At 42.0% G+C, this 24,147-nt stretch overlaps 2 protein-coding genes across 4 annotated transcripts in view; one reads left to right on the plus strand and one right to left on the minus strand.

The window, feature by feature from the left end:
• Positions 1-24,147, plus strand: part of rps8a (ribosomal protein S8a) — a 403,017-nt gene that overhangs the window by 168,856 nt on the left and 210,014 nt on the right. The window lies entirely within an intron of this gene.
• The window catches only part of rabggtb (Rab geranylgeranyltransferase subunit beta), a 29,269-nt gene continuing 27,563 nt past the window's right edge, over positions 22,442-24,147 (minus strand). For 2 of the 3 annotated variants that reach the window (XM_060897951.1, XM_060897949.1), the window contains exon 9: positions 22,442-22,997. In XM_060897951.1, the coding sequence (XP_060753934.1) occupies positions 22,857-22,997 (141 nt within the window). In that variant the 3' untranslated portion in view covers positions 22,442-22,856. The remainder of the gene's footprint in view (positions 22,998-24,147) is intronic. The other variant, XM_060897950.1, reaches the window with a different exon arrangement.

Below are 24,147 nucleotides of genomic sequence, written 5' to 3' on the forward strand. Positions count from 1 at the left end.
CACACACACTGATCAGCCATAGTATTAAACCCACTGACAGATGAAGTGAATATCATTGATTATCTCATTCCAGTGGCACCTCTCAAGGGGTGGGGTTTATTAGGGGCGGGGTTTATTAGGCAGCAAGAGAACAGTCAGTTCTTGAAGTCGATGTGTTGGAAGCAGGAAAAATGGGTGAGTGTGAGGATCTGAGGGACTTTGTAGCACAAACTGCTGAAAAAATTCATGCTGACACATTTCTGTTTTATCCATCATTAACTTTTTCAGTAGTTTGTACTACAGGAGCTCTTCTGTGGGATTGGACCATATGCACTAACCTTCGTGCCCCATGTGAATCAATGAGCCTTTGACACCCATGACCCTGTCACCAGTTCACTGGTTGTCCTTTAGATCCTTGGACCCCTTTTGTTTGGTACTAACCACTGCATACCAGGAACACCCCACAGGATGGCCATTTTGGAGATGTTCAGACTAAGTCGTCTCACCATCACAATTTGGCCCTGTCAGAGTCGCTCAGATCCTCACACTCACTCATTTTTCCTGCTTCCAACACATCAACTTCAAGAACTGACTGTTCTCTTGCTGCCTAATAAACCCCACCCCTAATAAACCCCACCCCTAATAAACCCCACCCCTCGACAGGTGCCACTGGAATGAGATAATGTTACTCACTTCACCTGTCAGTGGGTTTAATGTTACGGCTGATCAGTGTGTGTGTGTATTAGAAATTTCCTAAAATTTAATGTTATCAATCTGGCAACCATGGCAATGGAACAGCAACATGTTGAAATCCAGGGTTAGAGTGGATATCTCTCTTATCAACTGAGCTAGTTATCTTCTGAGTCTTGTTGATGAAATATTTAAATTAGAGATTTACTTGACAGAGGGACTGAAAAAGATGTATTTTATATTCTTGATTTGTATGTTGTATGACAGCGCTGGCTATTCCTTTGATCTGACTTTAACCATCAAAAGGTGGCTAAAATCACAGCTGCGGTTGGGGTTGTGATGATAATAAAGTTGGAACTGCAGCTCTCTTCAGTCTCAAACCCTGAGTGAAGCCTGCTCGATACTGTCCAAGGTTTGAGAAACTGTCCGGCATGAAACGTGCAGCACAAACAAATAACTTTATTAAAGTTGTTGGGGATCCTGTTAAATATGAACATCAGCGTTAAATATGAACACTGATGGTGATGATACACGGGGCAACTTTTTGGGCAATGTTGCTGGCAACGGGCAACTAGGTGAGACACAGGGCAACTTTTCAGGGCAACTAACAATGGGCAACAACAGTTAGCAACGGCAGTTTACAGTTACCTAAAAAAAATCGATGTCTTAATTTTTGCTGTGACCATTTAATCAAGCTGTCTGTTGTTTTTTAGAGCTTTGGTGAGGTAAATTCCTCCATATAGAATATTAAAATAACAACTTACCGGCGTAAAACAGATGAGGAGTCTCTCCATCTCTTCACTCCACTGACACTGAGCGGCCGCCATATTTGTTTGAAATTTCTGATCCGAACCTCACCGGAGGTCACATGACTCGATACTCGCGTTCTGATTGGCTTATCTCAAAAAGTTGCCAGAGATTATCAAAACCATTCAGAAAGAAACAATGTTGCCCAATCTCAATAGAAAAGAGTCAAAACGCAGTTGCCCAGCAACATTGCTCGGCAACATTGCCCAAAAAGTTGCCCCGTGTATCATCACCATGAGTTTCAGGCAGATGATTGTGACGTGTCCAGATGCAGTGGCTCTGTGATCTCCATACTGATGAAATTTATCTCATCTTTTCTCATTATCTCTAGCCGCTTTATCCTGTTCTACAGGGTCGCAGGCGAGCTGGAGCCTATCCCAGCTGACTACGGGCGAAAGGCGGGGTTCACCCTGGACAAGTCGCCAGGTCATCACAGGGCTGACACATAGACACAGACAACCATTCACACTCACATTCACACCTACGCTCAATTTAGAGTCACCAGTTAACCTAACCTGCATGTCTTTGGACTGTGGGGGAAACCGGAGCACCCAGAGGAAACCCACACGGACACGGGGAGAACATGCAAACTCCGCACAGAAAGGCCCTCGCCGGCCACGGGGCTCGAACCCGGACCTTCTTGCTGTGAGGCAACAGCGCTAACCACTACACCACCGTGCCGCCTGATGAAATTTATTCTATTTACAAATCATTCATATAGCCGTAAGGAACTGCTTAACATCAGGAGATGTTGTGAACAAGCCTTTATCTAATTTAATGACTTCAGTGGCATCGTGAATGAGAGAGCCAGAGCAGGGGCAGCTCTGGCCAGCTGGAAGAAGATGAAGGCGGCACTGAGAGAGAAACAAGAGCGTGAACAGCACACCGGGGTTTAGGCCAGGCTACAAAGTGCTGGTTCTCAATGAGGTGATGGAGATAACGGACCAAACGCTGCACCATGCAGACTGAACAAAGGACTCGAGTAAGAGCAGCAACATCAACATCAGCAACAACTGGTGCACCAACCACACTTCATCTCATTATATCCGTGCACTGATAAATGTCATTGAAGAAACCTGTGGAAAACTGAGGAAGTTTCGTCTCTGTGGGTCCACAGTAATATAACCTGAACCTGAACGTGGGCTGTGAATTGCAGAATTTTGGGGTTGTGAATATTAATGAGTGTTCTGAAACAGTTGAGGATTTTTTAATTGACCTGTTCTATTGCCCTCTTTTACATACATAAGATTTGTATTTGAAGGAGTGTTTGAGGTTAACGGTGTGTCAGTTCCAGGTACCAAACTCTCCTTTTTCAACGACACCAAGATAAACACAGATTTCTATTACTTGGAACCTTTAAGTTGTTGAAATAAATGAATACAGAATAAAATAATCACACTGATCCAGTTTTGATGGAATCTAAAAAATTATTAGCATCAACCTGTTACCTCTCCGCCTCGTGCCTCATGGCACATAGGGCCTTCACAGAGCTCCTCCACCTCTCTCTATTGGCTGCCATGACCCGCACCTTGTCCCATGTACTCCAGCCCATCTCTCTTCTTTCCTGTTCCACAGTCCATCTCCATGTTGTTTTTGGTCTTCCTTTTTTCCTTTTCCCTTCTGATGCCCAGGTCATTGCCACATTACAATATATCTATTCCTTTTCTACTCATCTCTCTTGCTGCCTGGGCGATGTTGCTACTTCTATACAGTGTTCGCACATTCCAATTACCAATCTTTAATGTATTCCTTGGGTGCACCAATGGCTTTATTGGCCTGGGGGCATCCTCCTGGCTTTGGCTCCCAGATGTCATCAAAACTCTCTCATGAGGTGGTGCCATGGCGTCCCCTTTAAATGGCAAATTTGCTCTGCTTCTGGTTTCTGTAATAAGGTGTTTTTACAGGAGCGGGTTATCAGCCCTCAGCCCAACCCCCAACCTGGAGGACCAGTAGCTCACTCTTCGTTGGGCCCCTACTCTTTGACGTGTCCAGCTTGGGTGACCCTACAGGGAGAACATGACTCCTGCCGGCACAGCTCTAGGGGTCACTGGGACACACAAACCACCTCACCATGATAAGGTGGTGAGCCCATGGGGTAGTAGCATCAGCAGTCGTGCTATTATTTCAGAAGTATTGTAAAATTTTGCTGCAACTGTTTTATTATACCTGATTACATTTTCACATTTATTTGTATTTTTCTGCTCTCAGTTAGCAGCTAATTTGATAAATTAAACAGATTTGGTTGCTTAAAAATCAGTAGTAGATGATGATGGAATAAATGATTTAGCAATTTATATTTAGCAAATAATATATTTTCACTGTTCTTTGTCACATGGCATATAAATGTTATACATATATTTACTCCCCATTTTGAGCCGTTTGTGTGGGAGAAAGCCTCTCTAATTGTTATAAAGATATGATCTACTATGTTCATAATAAATATAAAAAAGCTGACGCACTCATTGAGATGTTTAATAAAAAATAATGTAGAAATGGAAACTGAAAGGTATGATAACTTAGATAGTTAAACAATCAGCCAAAAGGTATTGAAAAAGAAACTGAAACACGTTAGCATGCTAACAGAGTGGAGATAGCTCATAGAGCAGTTATGCTAGGTAAGGAAAGAAGATGCTAACATCATCTCAGCACCTAGATCATTATGTGAGAAACAAAAATAAATTAAGAATAAATTAGAAATATAATCTTTATTAAATATAAAAATGGACAGTCTCCCCTTACCCGCAAATATTCATTTACAAATGTAAAATATTTTATTATATGCTGTGTTCCCCATTTCATTTAGATTCTAAAATAACATACCTTCTTATCAACACACACACACACACACACACACACCTTTGAGGCTTTTAATGGCCTTTCTGTAATGCTAGTCTGATTAAGTTTCTCTCAGTGAGTGTAATGTTACTGAATAAATCAATGAAACAAACCATGCAAACTGCTATGAATATAAATATATAAATACAAATAATAAACATAAACATTAATATATCAGGCCACTGTTTACTGTTTACACAGTTTAAGAAAAAAACACTTATTATTGAAATATCTACATTCCATTTGACATTTTATTACTACCTCTGGGCTGCGTCTCAATTTATCTGTAAATGGCATTTGGGTGTGTGCGAGAGAGAGAGAGAGAGAGAGAGAGAGAGTTTGAGGGATGGAGAAGAAGCCGAAGGTCCTGCTTGAATAATTAATGCTGTATAGACGGTGATGAAAAATACATAACACCAGGAAACGGTGCTCCAGATCTGACTTCACCAAGTGACATTCAGCAAAAAAAAGAAAAAGAAATAAAATCAGATGCAGAAACATTTTCCTCTGAAGCATGTTGGGAATATGAAATCAGAGTAATCACACACTCAGGCCCAAATACAGAGGATAAATAGTGTGTGCAGTACGTGTGTAAATGAGCTCATATGTAAAGTTTTGTTTGTGTTAATTGTTCTCAATAGTTATGAAGAGCACAGATCTCACTAAAAATGTCAATACAAAGAATGTTTCTGTTATTATGAGCTACTTGGCCATAATTTACAGAAACATTAATAAATAAAATAGTTTGACTTTGTCTTTACCTGGCAGAAACTAGATAAAACAAATTTATTACCTGCGCTTTAGGTAATTTCTATTGTCTTTGTTCCTGAAATGACTTAAATAAATATAAATATTATAGAAATGTCTCTCAATCCACAATCACTCACTCCAAGTCCACTTATTATGTCTCATCACAGCACTGGGTAAAGTGGTAAATGACCAAATACTGGCTTCCAATCAGAGTTGTGTCTCCTTGCTTGTCTTGCTCCACCTTAATGCAGCTCTCAGTGGCATAGGTCATAATGTTCTCCGAGATCAGTGTTTCCAAAACATGGATTTGCAAACCTTTAGGGATTCATGATTGAATTAATTGAAGTAAAATTTTAATTTTATATATACACAAGTTTAAAAAAAACCAATTCATTAAGACCATTAATATTGCGATCTTTTATTGTAACCTCATAAGTAAAAAAATGTCCATCAACTGGACAAACACTCTGTCCAAGTAAATAAAAATAAATAAAGCCACAAGAGGAATAAAATTCAAGTACAAATCAGAAAACAAACAGTCCAAAAAAAAGTGTTCTGTAAGTACAGTGAGGAATATTCAAAATTTGGATTTAATAGACACAGATAGTGGTGAGTCCACACCTGTCTCTAAGGGATTGATGTTGAAGGGCTTCTAATGAAAGTAATGAAGCCAGCTTTCTTAAAATCTAATTTTGTGGAAACAAAACATGAAAACCTGACCACAAAACCAGTCAAATATTTCAAGGCAAGGTCACATAGCTTAAAACAGCAGCACAAGTTGATATAATATTGAATAAAACTTATATTTTATAAAGTTGAATAAAACTTATATTTTCAACTAACAAAAGTTTGACCTAATATCAGCCTGCCTGAAATCTCAAGGGCTTTGAAAATGTTACTGGAGTTAAGAGAACAACAGTTCATTAGGTTGGGGACAGAGGGCGCTGTGTGTCATGGGAGTTGTAGTCCTGAGTGTTTGTAGTCTGCTCCTTCACACCGGGATTACTGACAGAACCCCCTCCCCCTGAGGAGCTACCTCCGGGAGCTACACTCTTTCTAGGACGACCTCTACCTCTGGGTGCTGGCTTGTTAGGATACTGGGCGTGAAACTCTTGCTTTGAGTGGGTCAAGAATGTCCTTGGACTTAACCCAACTTTGTTCCTCAGGTCCATATCCTTCCCAATCTATTAAGTACTCGATTTGGCCTCCTCGTCATCTGGAGTCGAGGATCTTGTTTACCTAGTAGATTGGGTCTCCCTCAAGGTTGAGTGCAGAGTGTTCCTGGTCTGGTGAGTTGTGGGCAAGGGGCCCTGGGATAGCAGGTTTGAGGTGTGAAATGTGGAACGTAGGGGATATTTGACAGTGAGGTGGGAGTTCAAGACTGTATGACACGTCATTGATTCGATGCAAGATCTTGAAGGGCCCAATGTAGCGTGGCTGGAGCTTCTTGCAGGTGTTCGCTTCTCTCAAGTTCTTTGTGGCTACCCACACCCTGTCGCCAGGGAGGAAGTCGGGAGTCTCACCTCTATGTTTATCTGCATACTCCTTGTACTTGGCACTGACTGCTTCCAGATGCTGGTGGATCTCCTCCCAGATGGTTTGACTTCATTGAAACCAGCCATCGATGGCCTGTACTTGGCTGGGTGCGTCATCCCAGGGAAATAAGGGTGGCTGGTAGCTGAGTATGCACTGAAACTGTGTCAGCTGGGTGACAGTGTTTGAGCAAGTTTTTTGCATACTTGGCCCAAGGTAGGAAGCGTGCCCAGTCCCCCTGGTTGCGCATGCAATATATTCTAAAGAAGCAGCCAATCTCATGGTTTGCTCTCTCCACTTGGCCGTTAGACTGGGGGTGGTAGCTGGACGTGAGACTTACTGATACTCCCAACCTTTCCATGAAACTTGCCCAGAATTGTGAGATGAATTGGGGACCCCGGTCACTGACTATATCTTCGGGGATGCCATAGTATCAGAAGACCTGTTGAAATAACAGCTCAGTGGTCTGAGAAGCTGTGGGGATACCGAGTAAAGGGATGAGTTTCAGAGCTTTTAAGAACCGGTCAATCGTTACCATTATGGTGGTATTCCCTTGAGAGGGTGGGAGATCTGTGATAAAGTCAATCGCCAGATGTGACCAGGGTCTTTGTGGAATTGGTAGAGGGCATAACTTGCCGGCAGTGGGGGGTTCTCGGGACCTTTGCTTGAGTGCATTCGGAGCATGAGGTGATGAACTGATTGATTTTGGACAACATGTTCTCCCACCAGTACCTGTTTCTTAGCATTTGATGAGTACATTGGCTGTTGGGATGTCCAGTGGCGGGAGATGAGTGAGCCCAGGTGATGAGTTAACTACATAGGTGCTTAGGCACATAGAGAAGACCAGGTAGGAGATGAATGGGGCGGGTTTGGGGCTGAGACTTGCTTATTTCTTTGTCCAGTTCCCAGGTGATGGATTGCATGAAACAGTGCGATGGGATGATGGGACAAGAGCTAGAGTCTTGTTGAGAAGGACTGAAAGTTCTGGATAATGCATCTGCCTTGGCGTTTTTGGAACCTGGATGGAAAGAAATTGAGAAATTGAACCAGGTGAAGAATAATGCCCACCTGGCCTGCCTGGGGTTTAGCCTCTTGGCCTTTCAGCAATACTTGAGGTCCTTGTGGTCCGTGAGGATGATGAAGGGGTGCGTGGCTCCCTCTAACCAGTGCCGCCATTCTTCGAGGGCTAATTTAATAGTGAGGAGCTCTCTGTTCCCCACATCATAATTCCTTTCTGCTGAAGTAAATTTTTTAGAAAAAAAGGCTATGGGGTGTAGCTTCGGTTTCTTCCCAAAGCGTTGTGACAGGATGCCCCCTACCCCAGTGATGGATGCATCTACTTCCATGATGAAAGGCTTAGTGGGGTCAGGGTGTTGGAGTATGGGGGCTGAGGTGAATGCAAGTTTAAGTTGACCAAAGGCTTCCTCGGTCACAGAGTTCCACTGTAGGCGCTTGGGGCCATTCTTCAACAGTGTGGTTAGGGGAGCTGCTAGAAAGCTGAAACCTCGAATGAACTGGCAATAAAAGTTTGCAAAGCCTAGGAATTGTTAGCGCTCCTTTACAGACTTGGGTGTAGGCCAGGACATGATGGCTGCTACCTTGGAGGACTCCATGCATACTCCTTCAGCACTAATGATATAGCCAAGGAAGGAAATCTTGTTTAGATGAAACTCATACTTCTCAACCTTTATACAGAGGTTGTTCTCTAACAGTCACTTGAGAATGGTTCTGATGTGTTCGTGGTGACTCTGGACATCTGAAGAGTAAATCAGGATATTGTCGATATAGGCGATGATATATTTGCCCAGCATGTCCCATAGCACATCGTTGATGAAGCACTGGAACATGCTGGGTGCCGAAGAAAGGCCATACAGCATGGCCCGGTACTTGAAGTGCCCCGCAATCATGCTGAAGGCTGTCTTCCATTCATCACCCCTCCTTATTCAGATCAGGTTGTATGCACTTCGTATATCAAGCTTTGAAAATATCTTAGCAGGTCAAAGCTGTTCAAGAGCTGCTGGAACCAGGGGAAAAGGATAAGGATACTTTACGGTGACCTGGTTTAAGCCTCTGTAGTCTATGCAAGGCCTCAGTCCACCTCCTCGTTTCTCAACAAAAATGAAACCAGCCAATGCAGGTGACTTGGAAGGCCAGATGTATCCCTGTTTTAGAGCCTCCTGAATATATTCCTCCATGGCCGCCTGTTCCTTTTGGGACAAGGGATAAATACGACCATGTGGCGGAGACATGCCTGGCAGTAAGTCAATCGAGCAATCGTACGGCCTGTGAGGAGGTAACCTGCAGGCCATCCCTTTACTGAAGACCTCTGCAGGGTCTAAGTAACAATCCGGAATATTGTCTATGGAGTCGGATTGGGGGCTCTCTATGGAGGTAGAAGCTCCTCTGATCTGAGGGAGAGAGAGGCAATTCTGGAAGCATGTGGGTGACCATTGAAGAATTTCCTTGTTTTGCCATGAAATCAATGGATCATGTAGCTGCAGCCAGGGATAGCCAAGGATGACATCATGATCGACGGTGGTGGTTACATAGAGTGATATGAATTCTTTGTGTAAAGCCCCTATTTGAATTTGTACTGGTTGTGTGCGAGTGGTGACCAGTCCATCGCCTATGGGTCCTCCATCGATGGGCTTGATACTGAGTGCGCTGTGCAGGGGGATGGTAGGCAGGTCAAGGTTCTGCACGATGGCACTACTGATAAAGCTCCCCTCTGCCCCTGAATAAACAAAATCAGATAAGACATGAGTGGAGGACTCTACCCTGAGTAGGACTGGGATGGTAAAGGATTTAGAACTGGATTTTCTCACCAGACCTGTGGATCTTACAGGCAATTGGTCGAGTCGAATAGCTAAGTCAATGAGGGAGTCCAGAGTGAGGTTCTCCTCTCTATAAGCCAGCTCACTAATGATCTCTGGAGGTAGGCCTTGGCAAAAGACCGCTTTCAGCACCGGATCATTCCACCCACTGGCAGCTGCTAGTGTCTTGAATTCCAAGACATATTCAGCATCACTTCTGGAGCCTTGGGAACTGGCGAGAAGACTCTCTCCAACCTCTATCCCTTCTGGTTCATGATCAAACACCCCTTTAAACATGGTGAGGAATTGTTCATAGGACTTGGTTTGCTCATGTCCCTTATTCCAATCTGCAGTGGCCCAGCAAAGTGCTTTGCCCAAGAAAAAAACATATAAATTTTGCGATCTTGTGCTCCTCCGATAAATGTGGCATGGTGGAAAAATACATAGAACATTGCAGTAAAAAACCCTTACATGCGATGACGTCTCCAGCAAACTTCTCTGGAGTGGGGAGTTGAAGTGCTGGGCTAGGAGGAGGCTCGGAACGTGCAAGGAGGGCCTGCAATATCATAGATGTGAGCTGCGTCATCCGAGTGTTGAGGTCGGCGAGCATCTGTTGATGTTCTCCTAGCAAACACCCCTGTGCGTTTAGAGCAGTCTGTTTAGGACCCTCCGCTACATCCATTACGGCGAAGTATCCTGTAAGAGTGCAAGCACTGACTGATGTATATGCAGAGGAAGTAGATCAGCAGACTGTCAACAAAGCCAAAACGTGTGACTGAAATCGGTGTCGGTAAACTAGCGAGGGTCAGGCGATCGGCGAACAACGTGATGTGGATAAAGAGCAAAAATGGAGAGGAAATAGCAAAAGGTCAGGAAACACTAGAGATAGTCAGAAAAGATACAAGGCTCTGTATGTACTGAAATGGCAGGGCAATACTTCGCACTGGAGTGGTGTGAATGAGCGACTTAAATAGCGGAAGCGGTGATGAAGGAAATGCGTGACAGCTGTAGTGTAGTAGGCTGGGGACAGAGGGCACTGTGTGTCATGGGAGTTGTAGTCCTGAGTGTTTGTAGTCTGCTCCTTCACACCGGGATTGCTGATACTCGGTACTGACTGAGGTCTTATTTGACTGCTTGCTATCCGTTCGTAGATGTAACTGGTGACTTCTCTGTGTAGAAAAATAAAGTTTGGTCTTCCACAAGGTTCTGTTCTAGGTCCATTGCTCTTTTTCCTATAAATGCTTCCTCTGAGTAAAAGTATTCTTAAATATGGTATTAACTTCCACTTCTGTGGGCGGCACGGTGGTGTAGTGGTTAGCACGGTCGCCTCACAGCAAGAAGGTTCCAGGTTCGAACCCAGTGGCCGGCGAGGGCCTTTCTGTGTAGAGTTTGCATGTTCTCCCCGTGTCTGCGTGGGTTTCCCCCACAGTCCAAAGACATGCAGTTAGGTTGACGTGGGGCAGCCTTGGGCTGAGGTGCCCTTGAGTGAGGTACCGAACCCCTGACTGCTGCCCGGGCGCTCTGGTGTGGCTGCCCACTGCTCTGGGTGTGTGTGTGTGTTCACTGCTTCAGATGGGTTAAATGCAGAGGATGAATTTCACTGTGCTTGAAGTGTGCATGTGACAAATAAAGGTTTCCTCTTCTTCTATAGTGATGACACACTGTTTAATATTAACCAGATTAATAAAACTGAGGAATGTGTAAAGGACATTAGACACTGAATACTGAGTCACTTCCTCCTACTTAATTCTGACATAACACAGAAATACTTCTACTAGAACCACAGGCAGCGAGAAGTAACATTTCTGATTATGTAATCATTCTGGAGGGACTTTCAGTTATATCATGTTCAGCAGTAAAAGACCTCGGTGTGGGTATTGACCCCAGCCTCTTATTTGAAGCTTGTGTAGATAATATTACTAGGATAGCCTCAGAAATATCGCTAAGATAAGAAATATCTCAATCTGTATGGAGGTTTGTGTAAAAGTGCAGAAGGTTATTCTCGGACTAGATTTAGACTGAACCTAGTCTTGCCTATGGCACCATATCTGCTCGATCAGCACTGCCTGAAGCATTTGAACACATTTATTTCAAAGCTTTTGACTAACACTGAAGAAATACACAACACCACAATGCAGTTGTTTCTAAGGATCTCACACAAATCTTTATGGTTTGCATCCGAGAGCTACATGTTCAATTCCGTTTTCATCAGCCTGACAGGAAATCAACTGCGAGTCAATTCCCCATGCCTCTGCTGCCTCACCGCATCATACAGAGCTGAATATCAAAACTGACTCTATAATCAAGGCCAGAGGTTCTGTTTAGAGACAGCACTGAATATTTCTGAAGCATCTTCTACTCTTCATCAGCTCATCAGTCATGGACATGGACATGTTTTGCTTGTTTTCAGCACAAAGCACTTTATCTCTGCCCTTTAGATAATAAACAGACAGAGGTATGCAGTCTATTAGTCATTTGGACAGCAGCATGAGCCTCAGTGCTTCATTTAAGGATGTAGTAAAGAACGTTACACTAGCAAGTGACAAGTGATTGTTCATTTTCTTCATAGTTAGATGTTCACAATTGTATGCAAATTAGATAATAATGCTATAAAGAAGAAACAAATCCAAAATATTGGCTGAAACGATTCATCAGACTGATCCTGTAGCACGTGTGTTTAGATGTTTCTTCAATTCCCCACTCACTATTTTAATTCTTACCTGCAGTTAGTTCCCATTTACTGTTTGACACAAAAATTGAAGAAATAAATATCACCATGGTTTCATCTTATCTTAATATATTGGTACAACCTCTCGGAGACATGATGAATTAAAAACAAGCTGGGAAGGAAGTCTCTGGTGAGTGTATGTTGCTAGCACAGTTAGCTTGCTTTGCTAATCTAATCTGAGAGCTAAACTGTACCTTTGCTTGTCACTGGGACGGAATGAGGTGTGTCAGAAAACAGGACTTAGTGTGTTGTGTGAGCTATGAGTGGGGTAGGGATTAATGGGTTGCGTCACCATGTGAAGTAATATCTGGGGAGTATATAACTGTGAGCTCAGCTCTCTGCAGCCATTGTATGTTTTTTCATGTGCTTTTGTTAACAGCTCCTCAATTTTAGGCTGTCAAGCGATGGGCACAGAGCAACAAACCAACCTGAAGTTTCTGGTCCGGCTGGGCAAAACTCCGTCAGAAGCACTTGGACTACTGCAGTAAGTGTACGGAGATGAGACGATGTTGCGCTCATGGGTTTTTGAGTGGCACAAGAGGTTCAAAGAGGGACGCAAGGACATGGAAGATGACCCCAGGAGTGGAAGGCCTTCAACGAGCAGGACTGAGGCCAACATTGCGTGCATGAGGCAGGTGGTGCATGGTGATCATCGGCTGACTGTTCGACTGATCACAAGTGAGCTGGGCATGAACGGTGACAGAGAAGAGGCAAGAGTTGTGGCAGGACAACTCATGGCTGCTTCACCACGACAACGCACCAACTCACAATGCCCTGAGCATCCGGCAGTTCCTTGCCAAGAAGAACATCGCTGTGATGGAGCAACCTCCCTATTCACCCGACCTGGCTCTGTGTGATTTTTTCCTTTTCCCCAAGCTCAAGGGGGTCAGCAAGGGGACCCATTTTCTGTACGTGGAAGCTATCAAGAGGGTCATGATGATGGAGCTACTGAGAATCCCAGGTGAATCCTTCCAGGAGTGCATGGAGGTGTCGCGGAGAAGGATGGGAAAGCGCATTAGACTTGAGGGGGATTATTTTGAAGGGGAAAACTTGTAGTTTGGATTTGACATAAATTGACAGAAATCATTATATCTAACCTTGTGAATGTTTTGACAAGGTTAGATGTAATGATTTCTGTTTGAAATAACAATTTAGTGCTTCAAACTTTGCTTTTATCTAAGAATCCTCCATTTGCAGTAATTCCAGCCTTGAAGGTAATCTGCATCAATGTCACTCCATGTCTCCTGAAGCACTTCCCACAAGATGGAATGGCTTCATAGGCATTTTTTTACGTACCAACCAGTCAAACTGTTCCCACCTCCGCTCAGTCGGGTTGAGATCCAGTGAACTGCTGACCGAATTCGAGTTAACCACTTCTTCCCTAAATAGGTCTTGCATAATTTGGAGCAGTGTTTTGGGCCATTGTCCTGTTGTGGGATGAAATTGGTGCCACCCACAGGGTATGGCATGGAGTTCTCATTACACACACCTTTCCAGGTAAAAGATGCACCTTTCACTGTTCCACCTGTGTGACAAGGACTGGTACAGTTTAGTAACCTTTATTCTCTAAGAGTACATACAAGAACAAGAGACTTTTATGGTATGAAATGATTCTACAGTTTATTGTCACTCCATCGAACACTGTTGAAGTATTGTTAGTTTTAATTTTAAAGATAAAGCTGTTTAAGTCACAGGGTCTAAAACCTTTTTTTTTCAATCAGAGACCTCTTTAAGGTCCCCAGATCCCCTCAGCACTGATTTACAGTGGTGCTTGAAAGTTTGTGAACCCTTTAGAATTTTGTATATTTCTGCATAAATATGACCTAAAACATCATCAGATTTTCACACAAGTCCTAAAAGTAGATAAAGAGAACCCAGTTAAACAAATGAGACAAAAATATTATACTTGGTCATTTATTTATTGAGGAAAATGATCCAATATTACATATCTGTGAGTGGCAAAAGTATGTGAACCTTTGCTTTCAGTATCTGGTGTGACCCCCTTGTGCAGCAATAACTGCAACTAAACTTTTGCGGTAACTGTTGATCAGTCCTGCACACCGGCTTGGAGGAATTTTAGCCCGTTCCTCCGTACAGAACAGCTTCAACTCTGGGATGTTGGTGGGTTTCCTCACATGAACTGCTCACTTCAGGTCCTTCCACAACATTTCCATTGGATTAAGGTCAGGACATTGACTTGGCCATTCCAAAACATTAACTTTATTCTTCTTTAACCATTCTTTGGTAAAACGACTTGTGTGCTTAGGGTCGTTGTCTTGCTGCATGACCTACCTTCTCTTGAGCTTCAGTTCATGGACAGATGTCCTGACATTTTTCTTTAGAATTCGCTGGTATAATTCAGAATTCATTGTTCCATCAATGATGGCAAGCCGTCCTGGCCCAGATGCAGCAAAACAGGCCCAAACCATGATACTACCACCACCATGTTTCACAGATGGGATAAGGTTCTTATGCTGGAATGCAGTGTTTTCCTTTCTCCAAACATAATGCTTCTCATTTAAACCAAAAAGTTCTATTTTGGTCTCATCCATCCACAAAACATTTTTCCAATTGCCTTCTGGCTTGTCCACTTGATCTTTAGCAAACTGCATATGGGCAGCAATGTTCTTTTTGGAGAGCAGTGGCTTTCTCCTTGCAACCCTGCCATGCACACCATTGTTGTTCAGTGTTCTCCTGATGGTGGACTCATGAACATTGACATTAGCCAGTGTGAGAGAGGCCTTCAGTTGCTTAGAAGTTACCCTGGGGTCCTTTGTGACCTTGCCGACTATTACCCGCCTTGCTCTTGGAGTGATCTTTGTTGGTCGACCACTCCTGGGGAGGGTAACAGTGGTCTCGAATGTCCTTCATTTGTACACAATCTGTCTGACTGTGGATTGGTGGAGTCCAAACTCTTTAGAGATGGTTTTGTAACCTTTTCCAACCTGATGAGCATCAACAACGCTTTTTCTGAGGTCCTCAGAAATCTCCTTTGTTCGTGCCATGATATACTTCCACAAACATGTGTTGTGAAGATCAGACTTTGATGGATCCCTGTTCTTGAAATAAAACAGGGTACCCACTCATACCTGATTGTCATCCCATTGATTGAAAACACCTGACTCTAATTTCACCTTCAAATTAACTGCTAATCCTAGAGGTTCACATACTTTTGCCACTCACAGATATGTAATATTGGATCATTTTCCTCAATAAATAAATGACCAAGTATAATATTTTTTGTCTCATTTGTTTAACTGGGTTCTCTTTATCTACTTTTAGGACTTGTGTGAAAATCTGATGATGTTTTAGGTCATATTTATGCAGAAATATAGAAAGTTCTAAAGGGTTCACAAACTTTCAAGCACCACTGTATTTTACAAAGACAATCCAACTATCAAACAATTCAGATCTCTAAATGTCAGGCTCATTATTCAAATATGAACAGTAAAACCAGGTTCTGGATTTATTGGTACCGTAAGGCTTCTTAGTCCAGCTTGTTGAGGTTTCAGTTAAAACCCATTCAGTTCAAGTGACTAGTGAAAGAAATTAATAGCTAAATTGCTGTTAGAGTGCCACCTGGTGTCAGCAGTGATGTGTTTACATTTACCATATTATTTACAAATAAAAAACATTAAAAGATTGTATAAGTGTCCAACCTGGTCATTATATCAAATCTGATTCAGTTACCACCTGAAGTGGCATAATTATCTGAACGGAGTTAACCTCTGCATAAGTAAAGGGTCACATGATCTCAGTATAAATATACCTGTTCCTGGAACAACCCAGAATTTGCTATGAATGTGAGAACTGTAAAGTACTGAATTGTACAGCACATATACAGTATTTATCATCAACTTTACAGAAATTGCTTTCAGTGCAGCACTGACATCAAGCCTCATTTATGAATCTTTTAGTAAAGTTATATTTCATGACTAAACAAACCCAAAAATTTCCACCATATTTACAAAAATGTCTCCATACTCACGTGTATGTTGATAAATGCCAGTCATAGTTTACGTGCATCCACGCCCACAACATTCCATCTACCCATCCATCCATCCTCTTGTAGCTGCTTACAGTGGTGCTTGAAAGTTTGTGAACCCTTTAGAATTTTCTATATTTCTGCATAAATATGACCTAAAACATCATCAGATTTTCACACAAGTCCTAAAAGTAGATAAAGAGAACCCAGTTAAACAAATGAGACAAAAATATTATACTTGGTCATTTATTTATTGAGGAAAATGATCCAATATTACATATCTGTGAGTGGCAAAAGTATGTGAACCTTTGCTTTCAGTATCTGGTGTGACCCCCTTGTGCAGCAATAACTGCAACTAAACGTTTGCGGTAACTGTTGATCAGTCCTGCACACCGGCTTGGAGGAATTTTAGCCCGTTCCTCTGTACAGAACAGCTTCAACTCTGGGATGTTGGTGGGTTTCCTCACATGAACTGCTCGCTTCAGGTCCTTCCACGACATTTCCATTGGATTAAGGTCAGGACTTTGACTTGGCCATTCCAAAACATTCACTTTATTCTTCTTTAACCATTCTTTGGTAGAATGACTTGTGTGCTTAGGGTCGTTGTCTTGCTGCATGACCCACCTTCTCTTGAGATTCAGTTCATGGACAGATGTCCTGATATTTTCCTTTAGAATTCGCTGGTATAATTCAGAATTCATTGTTCCATCAATGATGGCAAGCCGTCCTGGCCCAGATGCAGCAAAACAGGCCCAAACCATGATACTACCACCACCATGCTTCACAGATGGGATAAGGTTCTTATGCTGGAATGCAGTGTTTTCCTTTCTCCAAACATAACGCTTCTCATTGAAACCAAAAAGTTCTATTTTGGTCTCATCCATCCACAAAACATTTTTCCAATTGCCTACTGGCTTGTCCACGTGATCTTTAGCAAACTGCAGATGAGCAGCAATGTTCTTTTTGGAGAGCAGTGGCTTTCTCCTTGCAACCCTGCCATGCACGCCATTGTTGTTCAGTGTTCTCCTGATGGTGGACTCATGAACATTAACATGTGAGAGAGGCCTTCAGTTGCTTAGAAGTTACCCTGGGGTCCTTTGTGGCCTCACCAACTATTACACGCCTTGCTCTTGGAGTGATCTTTGTTGGCCGACCACTCCTGGGGAGGGTAACCATGGTCTTGAATTTCCTCCATTTGTACACAATCTGTCTGACTGTGGATTGGTGGAGTCCAAACTCTTTAGAGACGGTTTTGTAACCTTTTCCAGCCTGATGAGCATCAACAACGCTTTTTCTGAGGTCCTCAGAAATCTCCTTTGTTCGTGCCATGATACACTTCCACAAACATGTGTTGTGAAGATCAGACTTTGATAGATCCCTGTTCTTTAAATAAAACAGGGTGCCCACTCACACCTGATTGTCATCCCATTGATTGAAAACACCTGACTCTAATTTCACCTTCAAATTAACTGCTAATCCTAGAGGTTCACATACTTTTGCCACTCACAGATATGTAATATTGGATCATTTTCCTCAATAAATAAATGACCAAGTATAATATTTTTGTCTCATTTGTTTAACTGGATTGTCTTTATCTACTTTTAGGACTTGTGTGAAAATCTGATGATGTTTTAGGTCATATTTATGCAGAAATATAGAAAATTCTAAAGGGTTCGCAAACTTTCAAGCACCACTGTATGTTGACATTTAAAGTGACAAACTTAAAGCCTCTATTCAGGAAAGATTTTATATACTGTTGAAGTACTTTGTTATTAATCAGTCTTTTTTGGCCTGTGTTTTTTTTTTTCTTTGTTTGCAGAGCTACATAAGATGTAAACTATTTATTAAATATAATTTTAGGATCACGAACAATTATATACTAAACTTTCTATTTGTAGGGTGTATATATTTAATTTTGTATCATGATTAGAGTTACACCATTTATTATTCCTAATTTGATACCAAATTGTTGTTGAGTTCTGGACTCTGATTGGTCAGAAGGTGTTGATTAATTCTCTGACAGCAGTTCTGACAGTAGTGCAGGTTTATATTAATGCACTCGTTTAATTCAGTTTTATTTGTACAGTACATTAACACTGAACACTGTCACAAAGTGTCTTTACAGAAATCCAGGTATAAATTTTTTTATTTCTAATTTTCCCTATTGATCAAGCCAGAGGAAAAATTCTCTTAGGCAAGAAGAAGAAAAAACTTTGAGAGGAACCAGACACCAAAAGGAACCCAACCTCAGATAGGTGACTACTTAATAATAATAATAATAATAAATGTTGGGCGGCACGGTGGTGTAGTGGTTAGCGCTGTCGCCTCACAGCAAGAAGGTCCGGGTTCGAGCCCCGGGGCCAGCGAGGGCCTTTCTGTGCGGAGTTTGCATGTTCTCCCCGTGTCCGCGTGGGTTTCCTCCGGGTGCTCCGGTTTCCCCCACAGTCCAAAGACATGCAGGTTAGGTTAACTGGTGACTCTAAATTGAGCGTAGGTGTGAATGTGAGTGTGAATGGTTGTCTGTGTCTATGTGTCGGCCCTGTGATGACCTGGCGACTTGTCCAGGGTGAACCCCGCCTTTCGCCCGTAGTCAGCTGGGATAGGCTCCAGCTCGCCTGCGACCCTGTAGAACAGGATAAAGCGGCTAGAGATAATGAGATGAGATGAGATTTGCATTATGTGTGCAATATGACTGATGTTGAACAGGCTTGGGACTTTTTTAAATCGACTTTTATTTTTTTAATTAACAAACATGCCCCAATGAGATCTTTTAGAATAAGTGGTAAAAACAATCCTTGGTTTAAAGATGACATTGCTGTGGCCATTAGAGAAAGGGACAGGGCTTGGGCAAATGCTAAGAAACATAATGACCCCAAGCTGTGGTTGGACTACAGGACTCTTAGAAACCGCTGCACAAGATTAGTGAAGAACGCAAAAAGTGGTTATTACCTTGAAATGATAAATGAAAATTTAAATGATCCTAAAAAGTTTTGGAAGCTGATCAAATCTACTGAAGGTACAATTACGCCACCTACCCTTCCAAACTCTCTTACATGTAGCAAGGGGGAAATTATAGGGAAACAAAATAGCGTTTCTTTAAGAAACTGTTAACATTGCTTATCATATTAAAGGCCAGCGCGCAACTGTTTTTTTTTTTTTTCTCCGCCGGCCCACACTGAACCACCGGCCCACCGGGAAAACTCCCGCTACTCCCGATGGCCAGTCCGTGTGTGCCACTAGTGATGTGTACAGTGAGTTTTTCAGTGTATTTTTTTTTGTCTTGTTTTTCATAAACGTCCTTTCCGTACTCGATTTAGAATGTTACAAAAAAAATTGACACCCTCCCAACCACGTAACATTAGCCTATCTGACCTGGGGGCTGACACGTTTATTACGGATAAACCAAAAGGATTACAACGTTCCCTGGATATAGAACTGGACCGAGAAGATTTCAAAATCTTAACGTGTAAGCAACAACAATAAAACAGAGGTTGTTTTATTCATTTAGGGCTTATTAGGCTACTTTCATTAATTGCGCTTTTCATACAGGCCTATCATTTTTCACTTGAGCAAGGGAATTGTTTGAAGAGTATCCAGTCTAAGCGAAAGTTTAATGTTTTGCAACAGACTAACCTCAAAACACCCCATTTATAGCCCATTCGTTTCATAAAACTCTATCTAGCTGGCAATTTCACATGCCGTCGTATCTACACGGGATGATTTCCAACAAAATAAGGTTTAATTAACAAGAGGCAGCGTTCCACGGGCTTTCAGCTAACCGGAGTCCAGCTCAGCGCAGCTCAGCAAGCGTGCCTAAAACCAGGGTTCGAATTATAAATTTGACCCTATGGGGGTCTCTATTTAAAAAAAAAAAAAAAAAGCAACGCATACTCGCTCTCCTGGACCAGCGCACTTTTGCGCACTGCAGTGCACAGCTTTCACACACAGGCGCGCGCATGCACGCACGCACGCACGCACACACGGTGTTGCATATATATATATTGTTAAACAAATTATATATATATTGTATATATATATAATTATATATATTGTTAAACAAAGGAAGATCGTTGTGAGATAGAGGACAAGTCTTCTTCGGACTTAACTTCACATTCGATTTCGCAGGCTGCAAATTTCAGTTTGCGCGCATAGTGGTGTGGTGGTGAAGTACAGCCGCACATGTTGCGGTTTAATAACACGTTCAATACAAAGTTATGGCTGCATGGTGATCGGAAATGAAACGAGTTTTATTTATATGGTGATATAGGCTATTCAAGCTTATTATGGTGATATATGACGTATTTGAGAGACTTCCACAGAAAATTAAGTTTGCTTCTTTCATGGGAGCCTGAGGGAATGGGAGCTCAGCTCCCATTGGCTCCCACGTGATTCGAACTATGCCTAAAACATTTGGATATGATTGCGGGCCAATGTGCTATTCTTTGCTTCATTGAGATATATGCAACACAGTGTTATTAAACCGATATGTTTATGAAATAATTCAATGCCCTGTGCATTTCAGTGTTCACTCAGTGTACCCTGCTATCCCCTACTTTATAATTATGAATGGCGCGTCGCGCGTGCTGGGGTTACATTACGGGGCTGGAAAAAAGTTCTCTGTGTCTTACCTGGCTCAGCTAAATATCTATGCAGTGAGCCCCTGAGGCTCTTGGCTTCTTCATCTCTTTTTCTCTTTTCTTTTCTTTTCTTTGCTCCTGACTTGTGCATGTTGGCAAACGGGCTCGCGCGCTTATTGTCGAAGCGTTATGATGGAATAGTGCCGTGTTATTTGGCGCCTTAATCAAAGACCAAACCATTTCTGCATTAGGGGTGGTAGGTGGGTTCTTGAATCTATTTTCGAAGACAATAAAGGCAAAAGAACCAGAAATCATTCATTGAATGCAAATATAGCATATTTTTCTCCCCCATATCAACACATTTTGAAATGAAACAGAATGATTAATGGCATCTTCATGAGGGACCAGTTCTGGGCCCCCCCTCATGCCTGGGCCCGGGACAAAATACCCGGTTGTCCCCCCCTGTCGACGGCCCTGTACATATCAATAATCTTTTAAGAAAGCTAAGACCCAAGGTCGGTTTTTATTTTCGTTTAAAAAAATGCTTCTCATTTTTAACAAGAAAAAGGCTGGTCCAGAGTACTTTTCTCTCAGTGTTGGACTATGGTGATACAATTTATATGCATGCACCTTTATGTTTCCTCAAGAAGCTGGATGCAGTTTATCATTCTGCATTGCGGTTTGTAACAGGGGCCCCTCAAGAACTCACCACTGTGATCTATACTCTAAAGTTCAATGGCCATCTTTGTATTTAAGATGGAAATTGCACGTTACTTTTTATTGCTAAGGCATTGTTGGGCAAACTTCCCCATTATATCTGTAATCTTCTGACTCTTTGCACTTCTTCATATAGTACACGTTCCTCACACAAGTTATTACTACAGTCTTCCACCCCTCGTACTGAATTAGGGAAAACAGGCTTTTCTTTTTTTGCTCCACATCTCTGGAATGAGTTGTAGAATACATTGAGTATGGACTCGCTGCCTTCAATAGAGATTTTTAGGAGAGCAATTAATACTGTATACACTGAGGAATGTCATTGCTTTTAGAGTTATTCCACAAAACTTTTAGCTGCCACTGTGTTTTATGCAAGTTTATTTTCTTTATTATGTGTTAATGTGTTTGTCTGTCTGGAATTTTTTGTTGGCTGCCATTTTGACCAGGACTCCCTGGCAGAAGAGACACTTAGTCTCAGTGGGACAATCCTGGCTAAATAAAGAAATAATAATAATATAAAAACAAAATGGTTTTGGATGTGGAGTTTTTGTAAACTCACCCAATCTGGCAACCCTGTCATTAACTCATCATTAATCATATTTGCTCTTCCTCTTCCATAATTAAAAAAATACTCATCTCCAAGGAAATGAAGTAAAAAAATCTGGTTGATCCATTATTTCCCGAGCCGTCTCCTCCATCCTGCGGTAAACTGCACGCCATATGGTTTCGGCTCAGCACAGAGAGAAAACCTGAGTGGGTGTGGTTTAAATCTTAGCCACACCCATAGCTATTTAGAATATTGGTGAACTTGACAATGAAAAGTGAACGACCATGAATGGATTTTTGTGTAATTAAATAATTAAATAGTAAAAGTTTGGAGTGAGTGGTGCAGAAATAAAGGTTTTAAAGCTCTGACTGTTGGAAGGTGAGAAACTTCGACACATGATAAATAATTGCAAGCAAGTCCTTAGATTAAATAATAAAAAAAAAAATTTTACATTTTCAAAAATGCCCTGATGTGTCATAATCAGATCAATGAACTTTAATCTATATTTATCATCTTAGTTGCTTTATTCACTGTATTTGAGCTCAATACAGCAGACGAGCTCCATCCTTTTGGAACAAAAAAAATAAATAAATAAAAAAGCAGTATTCTGTGCATAATCTCATGGTTTACTGAACACTCATCACTTCGGTGTCCTGCTGTATAAATAAATATATAAACGCTCTCTATATAAACACACTGTTCTGTATCCAGGTCTCAGAAAAACAGCATCAGGTTTCCGTCATTACCACTGAACAGGATCCTAAACAACAAACATCCACGTAAACAAACACGTTATTACAAGAGGTTTTAAAGGCGTACGTGTATCAGAACACACCCACAAGTTCTACAACACTGTACAGAGTGTGTGTGTGTGTGTGTGTGTGCGCGCACACGTTTAGGTGAGCAGGTCCGTGTGGAGGCCAATTCTCTGCAGAACCTCCTCCGGCATACAGAACACCGGATTCACCGCTTTAATCTGCTGATCGCCCAGCAGAGAGAGACCGGCTACACCGAACAGGGTGTGGAACGGGTCCACCTGCACACACACACACACACACACACACACACACACACTACATTTAATAATTTACCATCATTTTAATTCACATCTTTACTGCAGTTGAGAGTACATCCTGTAGGGGGCGATGTGGTTAGCGCAAACGAGTTTTTACTCCAATCATAACACAAACAGGAACTCCCTCACACACAGAGATCTAAACTAGACACTGTCAGGTGACTCAGATATAAACACCTCAGTCAGGTAAAAGCTGCTCGATAAGACGACAGAACATCAATATCACGATAAATTATTCTACACTTCTCAGATATTGTGATTAATATTTAATAGCAGTTACACTCTGATTAGAGGAACGCTGAAATGTACTGAACCTTAAAATTGCAAAATCTTTTTTTTTAAATCCATCATAAGAATTCATTAAAATCATTAGAATTTTAACTCATTTATTTTCCCCTTGTTTGTTTATAATGTACCTTATTTTTGCACCCGTATCATTTTTTAAAATGTAACATAACTGTGCTGTTGACAATTTGTTAGCAAACCTGTATACATCATGGTGATCATATATCGTACGCCGTTAATCGTGCATCATGCGCCGTGTACCGTACATTGTTACCGTACGCCGTGTATCGTATGGGGATATTTCTGTCATATCGTCCAGCTGCATTTTAACTGCTTTTAAAATAAAAATGCATCAACAATCAACAACGGCATGTTGAGGATTTTGAGGTTGAAACTCAGAGTGAGAGAGTCATAGCGTTCCAGCAGCAGGGCAACAATAATGGGAGTAAAACTAAGTACAGATGAAAGTGACGAGTTGCAGGTGGGTTCGGGGGCAGCGTCGCACCCTCGTGTCTGTTTCATCATTTATAATTTGGTGTTTTAACATTCCATCACTTTACAGGCATTCAGCAGACGTTCTAATCCAGAGCAATGTACAACACACCCGGAGCAGCCTGGGGGGCTGCTTCAAGGGCACTTCAGCCATTCCTGCTGATCCAGGGAATTGAACCGGCGACCTTTTGGTCCCAAAGCTGTTTCTCCAACCTTTAGCCCACGGCTTCCCCTTTTAAAATGATTATTTACGTCTTCGAACGCATCTGATTCAGGGATACATCTCAACACACTCGCGTCTGACGCCGTCTCTCATCAGCAGCTGCACAGGTGA

The sequence above is a fragment of the Neoarius graeffei genome, chromosome 17, assembly GCF_027579695.1.
Source record: "Neoarius graeffei isolate fNeoGra1 chromosome 17, fNeoGra1.pri, whole genome shotgun sequence".
Lineage (NCBI taxonomy): Eukaryota > Metazoa > Chordata > Actinopteri > Siluriformes > Ariidae > Neoarius > Neoarius graeffei.